The 22788-nt window shown below is 42.0% G+C and overlaps 1 protein-coding gene across 1 annotated transcript; it reads right to left on the reverse strand.

Annotated features, from left to right (window-relative positions):
- Nucleotides 1-2144: 2144 nt before the first annotated feature.
- EEF1A1 (eukaryotic translation elongation factor 1 alpha 1) lies at nt 2145-6880 on the reverse strand. Its single transcript, XM_048936203.1, has 8 exons — nt 6755-6880; nt 5782-5972; nt 4569-4748; nt 4136-4432; nt 3717-3867; nt 3307-3563; nt 2842-3076; nt 2145-2546 (listed from the first exon to the last, which is right to left on the reverse strand). Exons 2-8 carry the CDS (start codon nt 5923-5925, stop codon nt 2422-2424), a joined length of 1389 nt encoding a protein of 462 aa, XP_048792160.1. The 5' UTR covers nt 5926-5972; nt 6755-6880; the 3' UTR covers nt 2145-2421.
- Nucleotides 6881-22788: the final 15908 nt, after the last annotated feature.

Consider the following 22788-nt stretch of genomic DNA (forward strand, 5'->3'; position numbering starts at 1 on the left):
TTCATATTTTCTTTTCTACAGTCAGAACCTCCCCTTGAACAAGTGTGTGCATTCGAAAGCTTCTGGGGGTTTCTTGGCCAGCTTTTGAGCCTGACTGGACAGGCAATTTGAATATGAAATCATCTCCCAGCAACCTTTGCTGTTGCCACGTTCAGCAGTTTTCATGATTGACAGAAGAAATAGCTGAAGAGCTTCGATTAGCTACAGAGCCTGTTGGCTGCCCTCCCTTCAGCTTTTGCTGCTTTGGGTTGCAGATACTTCAAATGCCCAGTGCCCTCAGGCTTCAGCTTGAATCAGTTACTTGCCGCATTTTCCAAATTGCAACTTACTTGTAAGTACACCCAGCTTAAGACAATGCTGTCCAAACAACACGGAGAAACTGCAGACAGAATGGCTGGATATTGCACATCCAGGCCATGCTGGCCAAACCAAACATCCTGCAATCCTGTAAGACTCATTTGACTTGGTAGCAGGAATGCATACGAAACCTCACACATGGCCACACTGGAGATACAGTGTGCTAAAGCACATTTCATCCCAATTAGAACTTTCTGCTTTGCTGAACCTATTTGTCTAAAATTGCTTGGAAGAGACTATTTAACTGAAAAAAAGCATGCAAAGATTTGGCAAGATTCTTCAGCTTTATTATGGCAACAATACATATGCCTCAGTTGTTGTATACGTGAGGATGCTAACGAACCTTCCGTAGCAGGATCTAAGTATTGCCATGAGAATCCTTTACTATGCTCCAGCATCTGCTACTGAGATGTAAGTGCTCCAGCCATTGCTTCCAACTGCAATTAGTACACCTACACACTCAAATCTGGTGTAAATTCTCCAAGATGATTAACAGAATGTGAGCCAAAAGGGGCAAAGAGCAAAAAGCATAAAAAGTAATAGCAGTTTAGGATCATCTAATCAGAGCAGTCAGCTAAAGAAGGGAAGGGAAACAAACAGCAAAACAATATAGCAGTAACTCAAATTTTTTTTTTTTTTTTAAAAAGAGGTGTTAACAGACAACAGAACAAATATATGGTGCTATGGAAAAGCAGCAACCCTTCAGAAATACAGAATTATTTTCAAGCTTATGTGGGGATGCTGTGGGGGAAGCACGTTAAAGGTTAGTAACACAACTGCATCATTTATGGAAGTCAGCTCTATTGCCCACTAACTGCTTGCCTACATTTAGCAATTCAGAGCAAGTCTTCTGTTTTATTTCAGAACCATCACCTAGCATAGCTGGTATTTATGTACATCCCACAGCATTCTTTACCTAACAACTAATGGTAATTTTCTGTTGACTCATTATGTAATTCCACTATGTGTGACTGATCCAACCGTTAAGAAGACATGAAAGTTTTAGTCTCACTGAGTCCTTTGGTACTGACCAACCCCTGTGCATTTATCATACTGCTCTGGGAAATGCAGCTCTATGTTCTTCAGCCATTGTAGAAACTCCTGTCACCCCCAAATTCAAATCCATCAAGCAGGGTGGGTGCAACAGCATTCTGTCAGAAGACAGTAAAATAGCTGGCAGTTCTCAGCCTTGTTTTTGAAGTAAAAACCAGACAAGATTCTTTAACAGTTGGTGCTTCAGTGGTTGCCTGACATCACAAAGCATTTTTTCCTCCTAATTTTGCTACGGAATGTTTTGCCATGTACTGTCAATCATTCAGACTTTAAACTTTTTTATTTTAAGTTTGAAAAATCTCCATCTGATCTAAGGAAAAAATCCATTTCTAACTACAGTCAGAAAGGTGCATGCCTGAGACTAACAGAAACCCACCACACGTTCATTCCTTATGCTTCTCGGCCTTTTTGTTCCTGCTGACAGCAAGTCTTCTTGGCTTACTCAGTGCATCACAGAATGCACCAATACAGTGTCCCTGTATTTGTGTTACTCAACCTAGAAACCACCTTTTAACAAGAAGAAAGCACCGCACAAGGGCAATTTTTAAGGCTTAGATACAGCTGAACATTAATCCTAATTTTTTAATCCTGACTTTTACTCTTCAGAAACAAAAAATGAGATTCTGCTTTACAACTTCAGAACACTCAATAAATGCTCTTTTCTTATCCCACAAGGCCCATATGTATTTTTTCTTTCCTGAAAGGTTAATATTAACCCAAAGAACACAGAGACGTAGCATTGAACTTTGTTTTAATGGTCTCAAATTCTGTGACAGATTTTTGGTCAAGTTTCCATTTTAAAAAATTTATCGATTTTAAAGACTAATAACTTAAACTGCCACGAAACAAATGGTCCACAAACATTCCTTTCCTTCTGAAGCTTTTACGATGCATTGTAATCATTAACCAGTCTTTTACTATTAAACTTAAATGGCCAATTGAGACAAACAGTTCTGAGACCGTTCTTCCACCACTGATTACGACTGAGGTGGCAGCTGATGTACAGAATTTTCATTTAGCCTTCTGGGCCTTCTGAGCAGACTTTGTGACCTTGCCAGCTCCACCAGCCTTCTTGTCGACGGCCTTGATGACACCAACAGCAACTGTCTGCCTCATGTCACGCACAGCAAAACGACCTGAAAACAAAAATGTGTTTCGTGACTTCCTTCTCACAGCCCACAGCATTGTCTGCATAGCAACAACGTGCAACAGTGGCTAAGCAAGCAATTTCTGCTTGAGACTGGGATTATCGTTCAGCTACTCCAGCAACAGCACAACCGTTATCCCTGCGTTTTGATTTCATTTTGAAATCACAATTGAATTTGCAGCTTTTAGTTATTATTTTATGTAGAAGACTGCATCCCAATACCAGATATCAAGGAGTGCCTTTTCCAAAGCTCAACATTAAGCACATTTTAGGAAATGCCTTACCCAGAGGAGGATAATCAGAGAAGCTCTCAACACACATGGGTTTGCCAGGAATCATGTCAACAATGGCAGCATCTCCAGATTTCAGGAACTTCGGGCCATCCTCCAGCTTCTTGCCAGAACGACGATCGATCTTCTCTTTGAGCTCAGCGAATTTGCAGGCAATGTGAGCAGTGTGGCAATCCAGCACAGGGGCATAACCAGCACTGATTTGGCCAGGGTGATTCAGGATAATAACCTAAGAAAGTGAGCAATTACGTTACACCAGGGCAATTCTGAAAAGCTCCCCACAGGCTGCTGTGACTTAAGAGAGCCAACGCTTTCATGTATTTGCTTAAGGCAAACCCTACCTCAGAGCACAAGTCTGTATCACCTTACAGCTTAGCCTGCTGGTAACAAAGAGCAAGGTTCTGTATTTCACAATCTAGACCTACACTTCTAACGTCTTCAAACAGTTGCAAAAGTCACCTGTGCAGTGAAGCCAGCAGCTTCCATTGGAGGATCATTCTTGCTGTCACCAGCAACGTTCCCACGGCGGACATCTTTCACAGACACGTTCTTAACATTGAAGCCAACATTATCACCAGGCAGAGCTTCGCTAAGGGCTTCGTGGTGCATCTCAACAGATTTCACTTCAGTTGTAACGTTGACGGGGGCAAATGTGACCACCATGCCTGGCTTCAGGACACCAGTTTCCACACGGCCAACTGGTACAGTACCAATGCCTACAAAAGAGAAGTGAATTCAGAAATCCAATTAAGACATTATACCCTTATGGAGAATAACATTTCAGGCAAGATTTTGATACTTCTCACTCAAGTTTCCAGGCAAACAGTAGCATTTCTGCCCCACACACAAGCACTGTAGTGAACACATACCGCCGATTTTGTAGACATCTTGAAGAGGCAGACGCAGAGGTTTGTCAGTTGGACGAGTTGGAGGCAGGATGCAGTCCAAGGCTTCCAGGAGGGTGGTTCCACTGGCATTGCCATCTTTCCGGGTAACCTTCCATCCCTTGAACCACGGCATCTGTAACAAAACCAGCCTAAGCATCAGTCACTTGCCCATTTTAACAGAATGACGCTATGAACTGACTGATCTAACTCCTTAGCATCGCCTTGGTGCATTAAGCACCACAGAATACAAATCTGTAAAGTGCTAGGATTTCACACTGACTTCAACGTTTCGAAACACTACTACTGAAAAAAATACGCATTTAACTGTTGTTTAACTTATCTTAATAATCCTGCTAGTTTAATTTAATAATATATGAAAAAAAAAAAAAAAAGAAACGTACGTTAGAGCTAGGCTCCAGCATGTTGTCCCCGTTCCAACCAGAGATTGGCACAAATGCTACAGTGTCAGGGTTGTAGCCAATTTTCTTGATGTAAGTGCTGACTTCCTTGACGATCTCTTCGTATCTCTTCTGGCTGTAAGGTGGCTCAGTGGAATCCATCTTGTTAACACCAACAATCAGCTGTTTCACACCCAGGGTGTAGGCCAGAAGAGCATGCTCGCGGGTCTGCCCGTTCTTAGAAATACCGGCCTCGAACTCACCAACACCAGCAGCAACAATCAGGACAGCACAATCAGCCTTTGAAAAGATAGAAAAAAAAGCCCTTGTTATAAAGCCTACACACACACTAAAGCGCATGGGCAACTTCCCTGCTGTAAACCAGCCAAGGAGCAGTCTCCCTGAGCTCCCCACATCCTTAATTTTATTTCTTTACCTGAGAAGTTCCAGTAATCATGTTCTTAATGAAATCTCTGTGTCCAGGAGCATCGATGATGGTGACGTAGTACTTGCTTGTTTCAAATTTCCACAGGGAAATATCAATAGTGATACCACGCTCACGCTCAGCCTTGAGCTTGTCCAAGACCCAGGCATATTTGAAGGAACCTTTGCCCATCTGTGAGTTTAAAACAAAACAAAAAAAAAAAACCCAGAATATATTTATTTAAATATATATTTTCATTTACTCATAAAGACCATGAAATATACACTAAAAAGCAAAAGCTATAAATAGGGAGTGACTTATGCTGAAAGTTGCTGTTGCTTGTAAACCTCTGGCCTAGATTCACTTGGCACTACTACCGAGAAATGCCAACTGCTGTTATTTAACCTGTTGACACTTCCACCCTCTTGACAGCTTGTTAATTGTGCTAACACATCTCTATGATGGATCTCCTAAGGCTCAGTCCTACTATCAAGTGTCCACTACAAATTCTAGCCCTCTTACTAATGTCATCCATGTTCCAGTTAGTATTTTAACAACCACACAGCCCAGCATTCACTGGATTTCCTTCTGTTATGTGCTTATTAGGCGCTATTTTGTCTTCAAGAAAAAACAAAGGAAAATCGGAATATTCTCCACAGGTTCACAAACTGGTATCTTGGACTCTTTCATGTTGAGACAAGCTTGACCATTACATTTTCAACTAAACAGAAGGATGACACAAGGCAACAGCCTGAAGTTGTGCCAGAGGAGGTTCAGATTGGATATCAGGAATAATTTCTACTCCTTAAGAGTGGCGATGCATTGAAACAGTCTGCTCACAGAGATGGTGGAGTCACTGAAGCGTCCAAGAAACCTGCTGACGTGGCACTGAGGGACATGGTTAGTGGGCATGGTGGGAATGGGCCAATGCTTGGACTAGATGACCTTTGAGGTCTTCTCCAACCTTAATGATTCTGTGATTCTAAATGCAGGCCAAGACTGAAGCTGGGAACTCCCGTTCTGATTCTAAGCGTACAGAGGTAACCTTCAGGCTCTTTCCTTTATTCTACACCTCAACGACTTCATCTCAATGTGACAGATTCAATGCTTTAGTCCAATCACCACGACAATCTCTACCTGTCTCCTTACGGCAACAGAACTTCCCAGTTTCCTTCTTTTGCCCCTATCCCCCCCCGGGATCCCACCACACGGCCGCCTCGCACACCTCAGCCGCCTCCTTCTCGAACTTCTCGATGGTCCTCTTGTCGATGCCACCACATTTGTAGATGAGGTGCCCGGTGGTGGTGGACTTGCCGGAATCGACGTGGCCGATGACGACGATGTTGATGTGGGTCTTCTCCTTTCCCATTTCGGATGGTCTTTAGCTTCTTTCTTCCGGCCAAAGAGAAACGACACCTGAAAGTTCCAGAAGGAATCCCGGTTACTGCGGCCGCCCCCGTCCCGCAGCAGCGCCGCCCGCCGGACGAGGGGGCAGAGGGGCCGTGCAGCCCCGGCCCCGCCCCGCCGGGGGGGGGAGGAGGGGGGAAAGGGGAGCGAAGGGGAGGGGTGGGCGGTGACGGCCGCGCGGGTCCCCTACGGCGCGCTCTCGCCGTCGCCCCCTCCCCGCAGCGCGGCCGGGCCGGGCAGGGGCTGGAGTGGGGGCTCGGGGCGGCGGCGCGGCCACGGGCGGCGCGTAGGGCGGGGCCGCCCCTCTCCTTTGTGTGTGACTCACCCCGCCCGAGCCGCCGTCCTCCATTTTGTGAGCTGGCGGCAGCAGGAAGAGCGGGCGGCCATTTTTTTTCTCGTGTCCCGGCCTCCCCCTCCCCCACCGCGGCGCCGACGGCGCGGCCCCCGGGGGTTCCCAGCCTCCACCCGCCCGCGGCCGAGCACCGCACGCCGCGCCTCAGTGCCGGGCGGCTCCGCGCTAATCCGAGGCGGCGGTGCGGCCCCCCGGGCTCGTGGCCGCGCTGCCTCGCGTGGGTCCTCAAACGGGACGCGTCGGCTTTACGCCTGCGCTCGCCCCCATCCGCCTCTCATCTCGCTTCCCCCGCCGCCCCCCGCTCTACCGTTCCCACGCACCGCTCCGCGGCACGACCCCACGCTCACGGCGCAACGAGGCTCCCCTCGAGCAGCCCCGCGCACACCCCCCCCCCTCTCTCCTCCCCCAGGCCCGGCCTGCCCCGCCGCACGCGCCTCACCCGCACGGCGTCGGCAAACCCGGAGCGGAAAAGAACGACAGCGTGAGCGCCGCCCGTTATATACTCTGCCACGGGGCGGGGCCTAGGCCACGCGTCACCGCTCCCGGCGGCCCCCGCGCATCGCCCCGCCCGGCAGAGGGGCACGCGGCGCTCCGCTGAGGAGCGGAGGGGAGGGGCTGAGGCGACCGGACCGGGTGGCTTGAGGGGTCCGGACTGCGGCCAGTGCCCCCAGACCGTACGTTGAGAGGCGCTGACGAAAGCCACCGAAGGTGCTGGCGGCCCCAGCCTTTCGCTTCTGAAACGGGGGCAGCGAGCAGTCATGAGGCGCCAGCAATGAAAGCCCTCGTGATTCCAGCAGGGTGTACTCACGTATAGAAAGCCATACAGGTTTTTGTGGGAAATTAATGCGAGAAGAGAAATAAATACTTTATTCCTTTAAAAGGATGTTTTCTTCTTCTTAGGGAATTTTATGCACTGTGTTAGAGTTACTTACGTATATTCAACTGTAATCCCATTCAATTTTTGGTACGGGCTCCACATCACAGAACATCCTGAGTTGGAAGGGACCCCCAGGGATCACTGAGTCCGACTCCTGGCTCCACACAACAGCGCCCCAAATTCAAACCCCGTGTCTGAGAGCATGTCCAAATGCTCCTTGAATCCAGCACTGCAGGCCCTGCCCACTGCCCTGGGCAGCCTGTCCCAGTGCCTTCAGACCCAACTCCAAGTGTCCTCAGCTCAGATACACCTAACATTAAATCTGCCACAGGAGAGAGCACTAACCTTCACAATGTATGCACTGATGTAGAAGTGGAATGTTTCAATTTGGCATTTTTCCATGTGAGATTAGAAAAAGCAATCTCCCCTCCCCCCCCATTTATTAAAAAACATGATTGTGAGACATGTTGGAGAAGATGCTGAGTTTCAAATACACCTTTTACACACACACACACAGTTTCACCAAGCAAAGCCTGCCAAACGTCCAGACATTGTTAAAATAAATTCAATTATTTTTTGTAAGAATGTCATCTCATTCTTTTTCTTCTTTGTTTTTACACAGAAATCGGCGGGAGGGGAGAAGTGAGAGAGGGTTCAGCTTTCCTCAGAGCTAAAGTTTAGGTGTTAAATCAGTGAAGGCATTTTATATGAAGACAAGAGTACCAGCAGGGAAACACGTTTTCATAAAGTGACTTTTCATAGCTCAGGCAGGGGAATAAGGGGTAATAACTGGTAAGAAAGCTGAGCACTTTGGGTCTCCTGTAAAGCAAAGACTGTTTGTAAACATGGCTACAAAGCTTTATTTTACAGGATGGTTTCAAGTTAGCTTCTGAAATATGTCTGTTGGTGGGGGTGTTTTTAAATGGACCAGTCTGTCCCAGTATCCGTTCTACTAAAGCACAGTTGAAAACACTGAAGTGACTTGTGCCTCAACAGGGAGAGGAGAAAGGAAATGTGTTATTGATTTGTTACATGGCCCATAAGAAACTGCACATTTATGGGATGTATTTAAACAAACTTCCATAAATAAAGGCATTTGGAAGTATGCATTTCTTAGGATGGCAATTTCTTTGGTATGTACGCAGCCAAAAGCCTGATGAATGTGTTGGATAACCTTTAACCATCTCCTAGTTAAGTCTTCAGCAGTTGTTTCTTTCCCTCCATTTCTTTAATTGGATTTTCAAAGGAGTTTTATCATTTCCTCCACAATCAGTCAAATACATGCTTTTATTCTCTCAACAACTAGCACATCTTTCCTCGTCCATTCTATTAGCAGAACATTCCTATTATCAATCTTGTAAATATTTATACAGCTGGGGACCTTCAGATATATGAGTATCCACACATAATTCAGTGGAAATGCATTCTGAAGAATCCTCTCAACCAACAGAGGCAGGCATACACTGGCCAAAAGCCTGTATGCAAATAACCTGGAACAAATTTAAAATTTTGCTAGTATGGCAAAACTAATCTCTTTGATATGAAAAGCTGATGGAGAAGCAGATAAAAGATGTCAAGAATGGCATGTCGTTCAGGCTTTGAAGCAGTGGTTATTAAACACAGCAGAAATAGGTGGGTTTTCTGGGAGGAAAAAAACCCCTCATTCTCCCTTGACCATCAACGAACACATGCTGAACTGAAATAATCTGCGTCCATACATGCCTGAAGTGCAAGAATACATACAAGTAGTCTCTCTCATAGGAAACTATGCAATAACTACCATGTTTAAAAGGTTTTGAATCTCAAATCAGATGATATTAAAGTGAAGTCATGCTGTCATTATATCTAGGCCAAACATTCTAACTTTGGAATATAAATATTAACTAGATTTGGGGATCACACTGACTACAGCACTATTAATTCCATTTTAATGTGTAGCTGCAGAGCATACAGGACGTACTGTATTTTAGGGCATGCTCAATGTTCTGCCTCTGAAAAATTTTAATGCATTCTTCTGTCTACATGTGGAAGTAGCATCTTTTTGATCAGGGTCCTGATCCTGTGCAATGATGAACATAGCTAGCAACACCTGACTGCTTTACCTACAACAAACAGGGCTGTTCAAGAGCATAAACAAGACTTCAGGAGCACAAACCTTCAAACACAGATCTGATGCATGTAGTTTTACCAAGCTCCATATACATACATCGAACAGGCAGTAAAATTTCTTCAGGGCACTTTCAGAAAGAGTGCTGGAAAAGTAGTCCCAAATTTACCAACAGTAGTTGGTGATTAGCAGAAGCTGATTCTAGTACACAACATTATTCTCAAATACAATTAACCACATGCTTACTGTGAAATGTTTTCTAATTACAGTTAACACTGTATGTTAATCCAAATGTTCACAAATTATAGCATGATCGCACAGCTTTACTTCCATCTCTACTCCTTAATGCATCGATTCTTCATAGAATAAAAACCAACTACATCTTATGATGCAGATGAAGATTATGAGAATTAAGAAATCTTTCTCCACACATCATCCTCATACCTCCTAGCAGGTTTTGCAATCATTGTTTAACAAATAAGAACAATTAATAGATGAACAACGTTATTCACATACCAAGAAATTGGACAGATAACATCCTTCAAAACAACAGGTCAACTGAACAGGGATGCTTGAAAAAAGCTTTTGAAAGTTATTTAGCTCTATACTAGTAGCCAATATTTTTATGTAAATGAAATTATTTAGTGAAAGGAAGGGAAAAGACAACAATATATACACTCCAAGTTAAAATCTTAGGAGACAGCACAGAGCAAAGACTTCTAATTGGATAAAGCCCTGAACAACCTTGTCTGATCTCACAGCTGACCTTGCTTATAGATTCAGAAAGCTGCATAGAAAGCATGAGAGTGACCTTCAAAAACTATCGAGTGTATTACTTGGATGAGTAAACATCTACAGTTTCCAAAGTTTCCCAGTAATTTAAAATGAGCCTCTTAAGAAGGCCTTGTTTCCCATAAAACAAGTTGTTCCCTGCGGGAAGCACTGCTGTTCCAGTTTCAGCATGTTCAACAGGTGAATACTCAAAATGGTCTGCCTTTAGAAAACCTTTTCAGCAATCTTTTCAAGTTTATCCTCAGCACAAGAAGGCTCACCTGTACTGAATGTTCAGCGTCAGCCAAAGTGTCACTCTGAAGGTGTTGTACCCATGTGGGTAGGGACACTCAGCAGAGGTGGCCAGAACTAAGGGCTGCACTGAGACATACCCACCCCCCTCCACCCTGCCAGAATGTCTGTTCCGTGGAGGCTGCATTACTGAACTGGAAGAGGAAAATATCTGAATTAAGGCAGATGCATTTTAATTGGAAAGAGAAGAACCTCACAGATGGCTTTTTCAGCAAGACTTTTTTTCTTCTCCCCTGGAACTGAGGAGATATGTGTAGAAAAATAGAGGACATCAGATCCAAGAAGTAATTGCTCCTTTAGTTCAGCCAAGAACTTGCAGACACCTGTCAGAGCTTCACATTCCACACTAGGCTAACAGCCAGTTGACGACCTGGCTCCAGGCAGAGAGATGAGTTACCAGGCACCAATGTAGAAAAAAGGTGAAGGGCTGACGAACTAACCACCACTATTACAGAGAAACAACATAATTTGTTAAACTGTTCTGTGGTTTTACATTAGTGTTCTGCAACTGCAAGGAGGCTACAGCATTTGCTTCTTTTCCCTGAACACAATTGCATTTTCACTACATCCCACCTCAGTTTGGGCATTTTAAATGAAGGTAAGACCTTCAAGGAATTCAATTCAAAACACAGGCTAAACACGAGCATAAAAGAATAAATAATGCATTGTGTACAGGGGCAGTTACTGAACTGAAAACCACTAGATGATGTCAGTTTGGCTCTTGTTGCAAATTTACCATTAACTTTTCCTCCAAAACTCCACCTCAACGCTCCAGTCTTTTGTGCTAAAAATCATTTTACCTGAACTAACTGGCTCACGCTTTCCTACCGATAAGCCTATGATGAAACTTCTAAGTGCAACTCAACTCCTCACCTACTGATCACACATCTTGAAGCTTTCTGCTTGGCCCTCTCCAGCAGCTGAGATTTACTCTGATAGCCTTGCTGAATGTTCAGGCAGGAGGTTAATTTTACTGCCTTGGGAGCTGCCTGTACACTCAGCAACCTAGAAGTTCACCGACTGAAAAGCTGTAATTCCTTGTTTTCGTATTGCAGACCTTTTGCATACCATCTTTATACCTCTCCCACTGAAGCAAGAAAAGGCAAATTTTCAAGGAGGGAGACAAAGTTTATAATTTGATTTCTTGTAAGTTGGCTGTTTTATACAAAGTAAGAAAAACTGAGATGCTGCTTAAGATTGCCAGCAAGAAAAACATAGAAGCGTTTGTGGTGCAAACCACTAAAATACATCACAAGCTGGGGAGAACAGAGGGATTGGCCAAAGAAGGAAGAAAGGCAGCACCCAAAACTTTTGCTAGTAAGAATTGCTCACTTGTGCTAGCGAGAACGTATGCAGATGAACATCCATCCAGAAGCACCATTCGTTTTTCCACTCTCATCTTGATGCTGTTGTGGTTTCAAGTATTGGCATCACTCTGGCTACAGATCACCTTCCATTGCAATTACATTCTTGCTACGTGGTAATCAGTCACCAGAAGTGGTGCAAGTCAAGTCCTTCAGCAGCCTAACTCAGATTTAGTTGCTTGACATTTATTCAGCAAAGTTAGATTTGAGACATGTAAATTTTGGAAAGCATTCAGAGAAGAACTATGAGAATAAAAGTAGATCTGGAAAACCACTTACACTTGTCTTGTTCAATCTGTTGAGTTTACCGAAAGGTACTGGCTTAGTCTCTGGAATTCAAAACAAGAAAGAAAATCCTATAAAAGAAGAATAATGAGTTGGAACACAAAGAGGAATCAAGACAATTGGTAGTTATATTATGGTAGGAATAGAAGTTGATTGCTTGTAATTGACAATGAACAAAGCAAACAGCTTACAAAAAGCAGTAATCCAATGAATGAAGAAGTGCTTAATATTTAATTTAGTTAAAAACAAACAACAACAACAAAACAAAGCACACACACAAAAGGAGAAAGAACTGGATCCGGGAGTGGGGAGGCAGGAATGAGTGTGTGACAGAAAGAGGAGAGGCCATTTACTTAAAATTCTTTGTTTTTGAAGCTCAATGAATCTAACATGGTCTCCATGAGACCATGTATTTGGCAGACAAATATACCTTGGAGCCACTGCTGATTATCTTTGAAAACTATGCAATAGAGAAGGTCCCAGAACACTGGAAAAGTAGGAAAAAATAATCCTTACAAAGAACTGAAAAAAAAAAATACATGCACAAGCTGGGCTATCAAGGAGCAGTCAGTCTAATTTCAATTCCTGGAAAAAATGTATTGGAACAAATAACTATTTTTAGAAGATAGTAGGTTGATAAGCAACAGCTACAGACTCGTTAAAGCAGGCTGCATCAAACTCAGCTTCTACTGTCACAGGTTTAACAGGCTCATGGATGGAGAAACGTGGGTATCATTTAACTTGATGAAAGACTGGACTTCTTACATACGACTTAACAGAAGTAACCTCAGCTGAAATCAGCTGAGAACCAGCTGAAAAACCCAAAAGCAATTGGTAGTACCGCTATGGGAGGTTGTACCAAATCAGTTTCTGTGGACAGATGTTATGCCATCATGCAGATATACAGATATAAATACATACAAAAGTGATTTAAAATAGCATGCTGGGAGGAAGCTGAACACTTCAGGACCAAGAGCAGAATTCAGAGCAATGTGGTCAAGATGGAAAAATGGTCTAAAATTAGGAAATAAATCAAGGTTAATATTTGTTGTTTTTATGGAATGGTTCTCTGCATAAACACAGGAGAAGCTGTAGCTACCAACTGGAATGAGGGTGAATTGTAAACTCAACATAAGTCAACACTGCCATACTCTTGTGAAAAGGCAAACATACTGAGATGTATAAACAGAAGTGCTGCAGGATGTGCAAGATAAACCTGGCAGCATGTTACAAAGCATTCATGCAGTGCTGGTTTCTTTATCAAAATGCAGTGCTGGAAAACATGTTTGCTTCCTCCAGCGATTTCAAAACAATAACCAGAAGAATGATAAAAAAAACAAAAACACAGCAGACATTGTTTTCCCCGTGGACAGTGTTACTTTGATTGGAACTATCAACGAAGTGATGTTACGTGGGAGGTCAGTGCATCCAGGCTGGTACTCCCCATAGTCCTTTCCATAACAATAGTGAAAAAAAACGAAGAGCAGTTTTGCAGGGCAATCCACAGGAGGATGGCATTTCAGAGGTTAAAAGCTGTGTCACACACAGTACAGAGTAGACTTCGGCCCCTTTAAACTATGAACAAGTGTTGAGTCAGCTTTCAGCACGGAGGCCAAACCTCCCAATGAAAGCGGCCAGGGCTAACATGCCATCCTGCTCTGCCAGAGCCCCGGGGAACAGACAGGGGACAGAATAGAGAAGAGGGGAATACTGATTATAGGAGATTTGATGCGTTAGCTCAGAGGTGTGGCTGTGCCACAAGCCAAGCAAAACCTAAAATATCCCCACAGTGAAAGCTGAAAAAAAAATAATCTGCAAGCTGATTCATATTAGCAAGGCATGAGTTACTGTCCTCTGCTGCCCGGAACAGGAACTTTCCTTCTCTCAGCAGGAGACAACACAGTAATGCTGAATCGTGAACAGGAACCACGGGATCCCCACTGAGTAAAGCAGGCAGACCTCATGGGAGACTCCACACTGGATTTTTTGCAATTCCTAAAGCCAGCCTGAAGTATACAAAGCACTCTCTGAGTTTTTATCGTGTACGCTGTTTTCATTTCGGCAGAAGATATTAAATCACCCCCTCCTCCGCTGTTTTACATGCATACAATGTCAATCACCATCAAAGACCTGAGTTTATACCACATACAGCTACAAGCACTGCAGTAAGAAGACTCATAGGAGTGCACACAGACAACAGTTCCCCATCCCCATCCAAACTGCTCTATAGTATGCTTGTGTGTGTGTGTGAAGGGGGGGAATGGCAATTGTAAAGAAACGTTACTTTTTAGAAAGCACATCTTGGAGCCATCTCTAAATTTAGCTTTGCAGAGTCATTAAAGTGCAGTATCACTATTTATGGGAAATACTTTGTACTTGCTTTGGAAGCTCACGCATTCCCACTTACTTCATCAGGCAGCGCGGTGAGTCATGCAACCCAGCAACACATACGTACACACCCGCAAGAAGGAAGGAAGCAGAAACTGTTGCTCATTTGCTTTCCCCTGCCCTCCTGGGATCCTCTTTAGAAACAGCTCATGATAACGGCATTCCTCTGAAGCAGACAGGAATCATGGTGGGAGAAACTAGCTGTTAGAGAAGGGGCACAGATTCCTGCACTGGTGACAGTACAACTAGTACAGAGGTAACTCATTCTACTGAAGACTTTTGCAGAAAGAGGTGATTAAGGAGAAACTGACATTCGTTCATCTCTGAGCTCAGTTGGAACTATACTGACAACCCCCAGAATATGAAAGAGAACATACAATCCAAAATAAATTCCGATTACTTCTCTTGAGCACACATTCATGCCTAGGAAGTTGAAAGGTGTCCCCTCGTGTCAGAGCTAATACAGCTGTTAATACCCACCAGAAGAATTGCTTTTCTCCTCTAATCTAGCCAAATATTTATTGCTTTGGATACAATGATGGCATGGTTGAAAGTTGCGTGGGAGCAGTGAAGCTATCCAATTATCTCGTTGGCCACATGACCTTCAAATTCAACCCATCATTTAGGTGACAAGGCTCAGTTACATCAGACGAGCTATAAAATGAAATTGTACCATTAATTATTCCCTTGACTAAGCAAAGCGACCATTGTAACCATCAAGGCTGAACAAGGCAGTGTCACATAGTACAGACATGCCTAAGAAGCCCAGACTGGTATTTCATGCTTAAACCTTAAGAAGATACGCATAACTCTTTAAAAGTCTCCAAGTATTGTCCATGGCAAGTCTGTTTCTCCAATACTAATTTCTTCAGCATTTATTACTCTTCAGAAAAGTCAATAGTAACATGCACAAGATAAGGACTGTAATTTAAATTATACTTACTTCACTGTGCGCATGACTAGGTAAGATCAGACCTTCTTAGTCATCTCAATACCACCCTAATCTTATTGCAACCTCTGAAGTCTCATAATTCTGAGTTCTGATACAGATAAAATTCTTTCCTATTCTCTCTCTTCTCCTGCTATACACAAATACAATTCCAGCTAACAGGGATTGGAACTTAACAGTTTCAATACACTAACCCCTATGTTCTTAAGTACCTTTTAAAGAGCACGAGATATACTTTCTACTTCAATTTTACCAATCACTCTGTTCTTTCATTTTATTCTCTCTCTTCCAGAGATGATGCATTTTGACATTCAGTGATTGTTCAAAACAGTCATAATAAATAAATAAATAAATAAAAAATTAGAAAAATGACTGCAGAAGAGAGAACACTGACTGGGATTACATAACCCACCATCTCAGTGCTTCTTTGAAATAGTGTGTGGAAGCAGAACTATGACAATAATCTGCACTGTGGCTTTGAAATGATCAGTCAAACCAGCATTATTTCCAAACCGTCGCTAATGCCTCTTTGACAGTTGTACAATGTCAACAACAAAAGCATCTCAAGTACTTTCTCTTTGAGAGGCTCAGACAAGCAGAAGGCGGATCATGTGTGGAATGCAAGGCAACGCCTACACTGCGTTTACCAGAGGGCTTCCCCTATCATTTGTAGGGCATGGGAACACCTCCCTGAAGTTATCTATCTGTGAATGAAAACAGAGTAATCCTTTTAAAAATGCAGAAAGCATGAACTGAAAAAGAGAAACAATAAACGTGCTAAAAATCCAAATCTGTTTCTTAGTGCACAAATTACTGAAGATATCCAAGCATAACATGCAGTATACCACCATCACTTTACTTTAAAGATATGTACAGGATGTCTTGAGATGCTTCTAATCCTGATACTCCAAACAGAACAAAAATCACTCCAGCCTCCATTCAAGCAGCACTTGGTGGCACTACTTTTCAAGGATTATTAAGGTAAGCCATGGTGATTATATGGAATAGCATCCATTTATAATCCTGACATTCTTACAACATGTTATGCAGGTCTCCGTCTCCAGAAGTACCCACAAAGTTTAAATAAACCACCTGTCTGCACTGCAGTTGAGAGCAGTTCCCAGTAACCTTCCAGTAAACATGTCAAAGGCTTCAAAATAGATACAGATTTTCCAATGGATGAATTTTGCAGTAGGCCTAGCATTAGTGCAGCTGAGGATGCAAGTGAAACACTTATTAGGATAACATCTTTTGTGGTTAATGTGATACATATGTAGTTTCTACCGCAGCATTAACATTTGTCAAGAGCATAACAGGAACTGTAAAGATTTTTTTTTTTTTTAAAGTTAATACACGTACGTAAAGAAACCATATTGAGCCCTTTTCCATTAGGCAGGGGAAAGTAAGAGTACTGAGCACAGCCCTGACTACTGGGAAGTCACTATTCTCAGCGAAAGTGTGATCAGATACAAACGTAAGTGTAAAAACTGGCTATTGGTGCAAGGATTAAGTTTTTCATCTCCTAGCTTGGTGGGATAAAATGACAGAAGGCTTAGTCACTAGAAATGAAGAAAAAATAACCAGAATAAATTCATCGCTTGATTCTAGAATCACAAACCTACAGAAACTCTATGGACTACTCACCTCCATTGGTAATTACTGCAAGTAATACAACATACAGAAACTTCGGCCTTTTATTTACCTGCTTGTTAAGCAAAAGAGTTTTATCCATTGTGCCTATGCCCACCTTTGTATCTTGTTTCATTTTTAGAAGTGAAAAGCCTGCATATTAACTCAAATATCTAATTACTATGAAGATTCACAGTTGATTTCATATATAGAATAAGAGAATGAAAACTGTTTTCCTAAATACTAAACAGAATTAGACCACACTGGAAATATATTATGTAAGTGCCAATCTGCCTCTCAACTGGGGAACCTGGCTTGCACCATACAGATATCCTTAACAAATTTGTCATATTTAACTTCTCTTTTGAAGGTGATAATAAGGGTGAGGGTTCGACCTGGAGCCATTTTCATTGCGATCAGAGGCTGTGGGACACCATTACAGTGGGAGGCAGTTGTTTCAAGCACACTGCGTGGGGAGCGGGGGCTGCAAGGAATACCTTGGGGCACAGAGAGGCCTACTTCTCTGGGAGCAGTTCTCATACTAAAATCAAGTGCAGGAAAAGCGAAATCTAAAATCTGTGCGAAAAGAGAAAATAAATGGTACTTATTGATTGGGCTAATTGTCAGCTTAGAGATCTAGAGATTCAACTAACTGCGTGCTAGAGGAGAAGTTTCCATCAGAAGTGCCGCTGCCCACACGTGAGCTGCCGCGGGCTGGCTGTGAGGAGCGGCGCAGGCTGAGGGGCTGCCTGCTGTTGCTCCAGTCAGCGCTGCCCTGTCACGCACTCCAAATCCCGCTTTTGTGTCTCCTCTCTGCCAAAGCCGCTCTCAACAGCGGCCTCCTTGCCCAATGCCCTGAGACAAAGCAGCCTGCGCTGTACTTCATGACTCAGCCGAAATGAGTGCAGGAGCTGCAGCTAACTGCCCGCCCGCACTTGCATTTCATGATTCGGGAGAATTAAAATGGGCACAGAGGAAAGGGAAACCTGCAGAGAGGTTTATTTTTTCCTCCTGTAGGAAGACTTCTGCCCTTATAAAAGTTTGTTTGTACAGACTGCATGTTTTCTTAGCAGTGACACTTTCATTTAGGCTTCAAAGCACCACACTTACTATTTAACTTTCATTGAGCAAAAGTAGACAGATGGATTTAGTTTGGAATTTTGTTTGGGCTGAGTTCCTCCCCCTCTTTAAAAATAATAATAATAATAATAATAGGATCCTCAGTCAGAAGCCAAGCCAGCTGCTACTTATAATTCAATTTCAGCAATTCAAACTGGTTGCTTGCATTTTGACCACTGCTTACTACAGCTCCTGTATCCTTTGATGTCAGCACTCCGTTAAGAGCAGAGCTGGAGGAGGAATCACAGCTCCTGCGGTTTGTGATTTCAGTGTGTTCTTCAGACTGATTGAACACGACAGCTATGGATTGATTTTCACAGACTGGCTCCTGCAGTAAAAGGAAACACTTTGAATCCAGAGAATGTATGTGAACTTAGAGATATCTATTACATCTGAGCTTGAGTGAATATGTTTGGCATACCCTTTGACTAGAGCAGCCAAAAATTCAGCTGCCATCCACATCTAGAGACAGTTCTGCCCACACATTCATTTTTCTCCTTAAAACACTCTGGTTCCCCATTCTGGCGTTGGCTGCACACAGTCTACCTCCAGGACTTTGATACACAGCTGCTTGGTAGTCCTGATTTCTAGTTAAGCCTTTCGCAGTTCCACAGACATCACATATGTTCCTTGGCCTCAGATTTTGAAGATGACAGAGATCTGACAAGGCAGGCTGGTCACAAAACAAAAACTGCCTCTGTTTTCATTTAATGAAAGGGGGTAAGCATCAATTTATACCCCACCTCACTGTGATAGGAGTTGTGACCAAGCTGATGCCTACCATCTGCCTGAAGGAATTTGGGCCCACTTCTGCCATAGAAGAGACAAGAGAACTTTGGCTCAGAACTGAGAGCTGTGATTCTGTTGGTGGGAGCACATACTTCACTGGCCATGTATGACAACACAGCTTAACCACATGCCATCTCAATCACAGATCTGTCTTTTTACAGCAAAATACTTTAACAGATGTTCAGTTCTCAGCAGCAGCATAAAGTACCACTGGTATCAATGCAACTCCATGTAGGAATGTTAAATTAGCACTGTTATCTCTGTGCAGATATTCTTCTGCAATCTGATCCTTCCCTACTGCCATCAATATCTTGTTTTACCTTTTTCCCGCCCTCTACTTTCAATAACATGCATAGATGCTTAGCAATTCTAACAGCTATATATCGACAACTCAAATATCCTGATTTCCCACTCCCTTCACAATAACAGCCTTTAAACTTAAGCAAAACTATTTTCCTAGCAGAAAATATTAACACAAGTAACTGCACAGGAAGTAGACTCCAAAATATGCACATCTATCAACCTGAAAGAAAAGAGACTACGCTCATAATAAAAGCACTCAGGACAAACAATTAGGCCTTTCCACAACCATTCCCAATGAAAATAAACTCATAACTGAACTGGATAAGGATACTTAAAACTCATCAGTTTCAGATCTTTAGTTAGGTCTGCAGAAACAGTGCTCGACTGTGCAAAATGAATGCCAGTTGACTGAGATGGAGTCAAGGGCAAATCAGATTCTGGCCAATAATTCATTCCTTCAAAACAGTTACTTGCCTTATTTTCCATCCTATCTATGTAGAGTAACCCACAACTGCTTTATTTCTACTGGACAGTACAAAAAAAAAAAAACCAAAATCACCCTCACTTTCATTTCAAACTGTTATATACTTCTCAGCTGAACAAAACAAGCATGCAAGATGAGTTGACCATGCATAGCATGCAAATCTGAAAGGTAGTCAAATCAAAACTAAATTTCACGTGGCATTAGTTTGTACTTTTATATAGTTCAATTTCAAGACTGTTCAGAAGACAGACTTGATTTTTTTTTAGTGTTATTAAAGGAAGTGTTCTCCTTCCCCTCACCCCTGCTTCTCATTGAAAAAGACAGTTGAAGTGTTTCCGTTTAAAGGATACCATTAGAGCTACTTACCACTCAGTGGGACTGGCAGAATTAGGTCTTGAATTCAGCTGCAAAATATGGTCCATTTCATTTTATCCTTTTAGAGATAGCCATAGCAGTAATTCTCCTTATATTATCACATTATAAGAAAGGCTACATGCAATTTCTGGGATGGTGTGCTTTTCCTAAAATGCTAACAGATTATCACTTGTTGCAGGACACTTGTTTTATTTCCTTTTTCAGAATACATGGAAAGCTTTTTTCCTCTTCAGCAGAGACAGTTTAAACCTGTAGATACAGAATGCACTTGTCACTTCTTGTTCGCCCTGAAACCCAGATGGCCAAGCAGAAAGGAGTGGGAAAAAGAGGGGGATCTGACAACAACAACAAAACCTCTCTGCCTTCTGAGTTAGTAAGATGATTCAGAAAGTTATTAGTCATTTACTGCTGGAATGGATCAGCAGAAGAGGTCAGAGAAACACCAAGAGAACCATGTTTTCCTCCAGAAACCATTATAACATCCAAGCCTGCTGAGTTGAAAGTCTGCATTTGTATTTAATTTAGAAAAAGAGGAGAAAAATCAGTATTTATTTTTTTCCTGTTCTGAAGTAGCCATATGGAAACTTCTGTATGAAAATAAAATGTTTAAAAATTCTTTCTAAATAAAATTTCTTACAAGTTTTTGAATGCTTTATGAATTGTTATTATCTCTTTACTCTATTGCAAATGGTTATCCTTTAAAGAGAGGAGAAGGCAAGCAGAATTTTGGCTTAATAAACTATATTTAATTTCCATTGTTATGCCTTGGGCAACTCCCAAGCACCCTCTCTAGCAATGTGTTGTAACCAGGAGCAAATTATGTTGCAATAAGAGCAAAGTTACCATTATTCTAAAGTCAAACTGCATTCACTTGAAAATGCCTATCAGTACCTGAATCTTTTTAATCACTTCACTACCTGAGCATTCATGTTTTGTGTCAGATCCAGGCCTGAACTCAGCCAATGACTAAATTATTAAGCATGCTACTGAGAAGACAAAATTAAATAAATCAGCATTTTTATTTTGGAAACAGAGAATATACTTATAAAAAATAATATGAGCCACTCTTTCAGGACACGCTTGCTTAACTAATCCAAACACTTGAAATTTCATGTGGAAATAACTTTCTTTTCCTACCAAAGAAATACGATTTTCACTAGATTGAGTTATGATCCTTGAAAACTATATTGGCTAGATACACATTTCAGCTTCTCAGAGATTACCAAGATTAAATCAGATCAATATTTTTGCACAATAGAAAGCTGATGAAATTCACCCACATCTGTCCTGAGGAGTTGAATTGTATATATGCAGTTTCAGTATAAAAGTATTACCAACCACCATTATGGCAGCAGAGGAAGAATTTTATGAAAGAGGAAAGGAAAACCTGAAATGGTGATTTAGCTGTGAGGGTCCCTAGATTCTCACTCAAGCTAGCATTTTTATTTTTTGTCTTACTGTCTGCTTTTGTATCTCCCACCCATTTGCTCTGCCACTGGCACTTAAATAATTGCTGGTGTCTTCTTCCTTTTCTGGATGTGCGAATCTTACAGAATGTTAATAAATAACACCTTCACCTAAAACCATTACTGGCACTATATAGCTCAGCTGGGTACAGGGCAAGAAATTCAAATATACTTAAGTCACTGTTTTACTTACATTAAATATGACAAGAATTACTTCTGCAATTGACTATATACACCATCACATAAAACAGAAAGAAATAAGCCCTCTCTGAAGCTATGTTTAAGACCACACAGCCTATTAAATACCAAATTGTAGAAATATTAGTAATTGTTATAAGAACAAAGTAGGAAAATCTACAAAACTTAGATTTGACTCAAGCATGCTCTGGTTTGGAGTAAACAAATGCATTTATGGCTCATTATATTTCTTTACAGAAAAGCGAGTGAAATGAGGCTAGCCAGGTACTCAAATATTTAACCTCACAAGATCCTCTTTATGTGTTCAGGGTTATCTGCTTCATTATTGGTTTATACTGCTACTAATGTGGTGTTTTCTTTCATAAGTAAGTAATAGCAAAATACATCTGTACCAAATCATTCATGACTAATTACCTCCATGTAGACATACTTTCTTCAGTATAGCTCAGGCCAGTGCTCCTGCACTAAGAGCATCTTTGCTGAGAAGTCTCAAAACAGGATTTGGTCAGCCAACAGCTACTATTTTGATTTATGTATTCTGACTGATTTGATTGCTCTTGCCTCACATTATTTAAGAGCAGACATTAGGCTTTTTGAGACACAGGTACACAGGAGAAATGGTAAGCCCCCTTAAGATAGTATTCACTCTAATGTCTTTCAAAACACAGTGCTATTACTTTAGTTGTGATGGTTGAGATCACAATGTAAAACATTCTCTTGATATTTAAAAGCATCTCTTTTAGAAGCTGCAACTGCTCTAACAGAAGAGTCTGCCCTTACATATAAACTTTGCTTCACTTACCTTTGTAAGGTGTAGGCTTCCTCACCTACAGAGCTTTCTTTCCTGGCAAACACTAAAAACATTGGAAGACTTGTTAGACTTACAGGTTAGTTTATTTATCAGGAAATCAAACATAAACAGAAAGTTGAGGAGGAGAAACTGGCAAATAAGTGACTGAAAAAAAAAAGCCAGAAAAAAAAAAGATGGAATACAGGTAAACACAACTGATGGAAAATGAACTAAGACAACCGTTCCAAACAGGGAACACAGCTGTCA

Source organism: Lagopus muta, chromosome 2, assembly GCF_023343835.1.
Source record: "Lagopus muta isolate bLagMut1 chromosome 2, bLagMut1 primary, whole genome shotgun sequence".
NCBI lineage: Eukaryota > Metazoa > Chordata > Aves > Galliformes > Phasianidae > Lagopus > Lagopus muta.

What these genes read in the sequence shown, in the direction of transcription:
- EEF1A1 (XM_048936203.1), bottom strand. Translation starts at nt 5,925, where the DNA reads ATGGGAAAGGAGAAGACCCACATCAACATCGTCGTCATCGGCCACGTC. An exon ending in TGATTACTGGAACTTCTCAG is followed by an intron (nt 4,433 to 4,568) that starts GTAAAGAAATAA and finishes ATCTTTTCAAAG; the next exon opens with GCTGATTGTGCTGTCCTGAT. An exon ending in CTGCTGGCTTCACTGCACAG is followed by an intron (nt 3,077 to 3,306) that starts GTGACTTTTGCA and finishes TCACTTTCTTAG; the next exon opens with GTTATTATCCTGAATCACCC.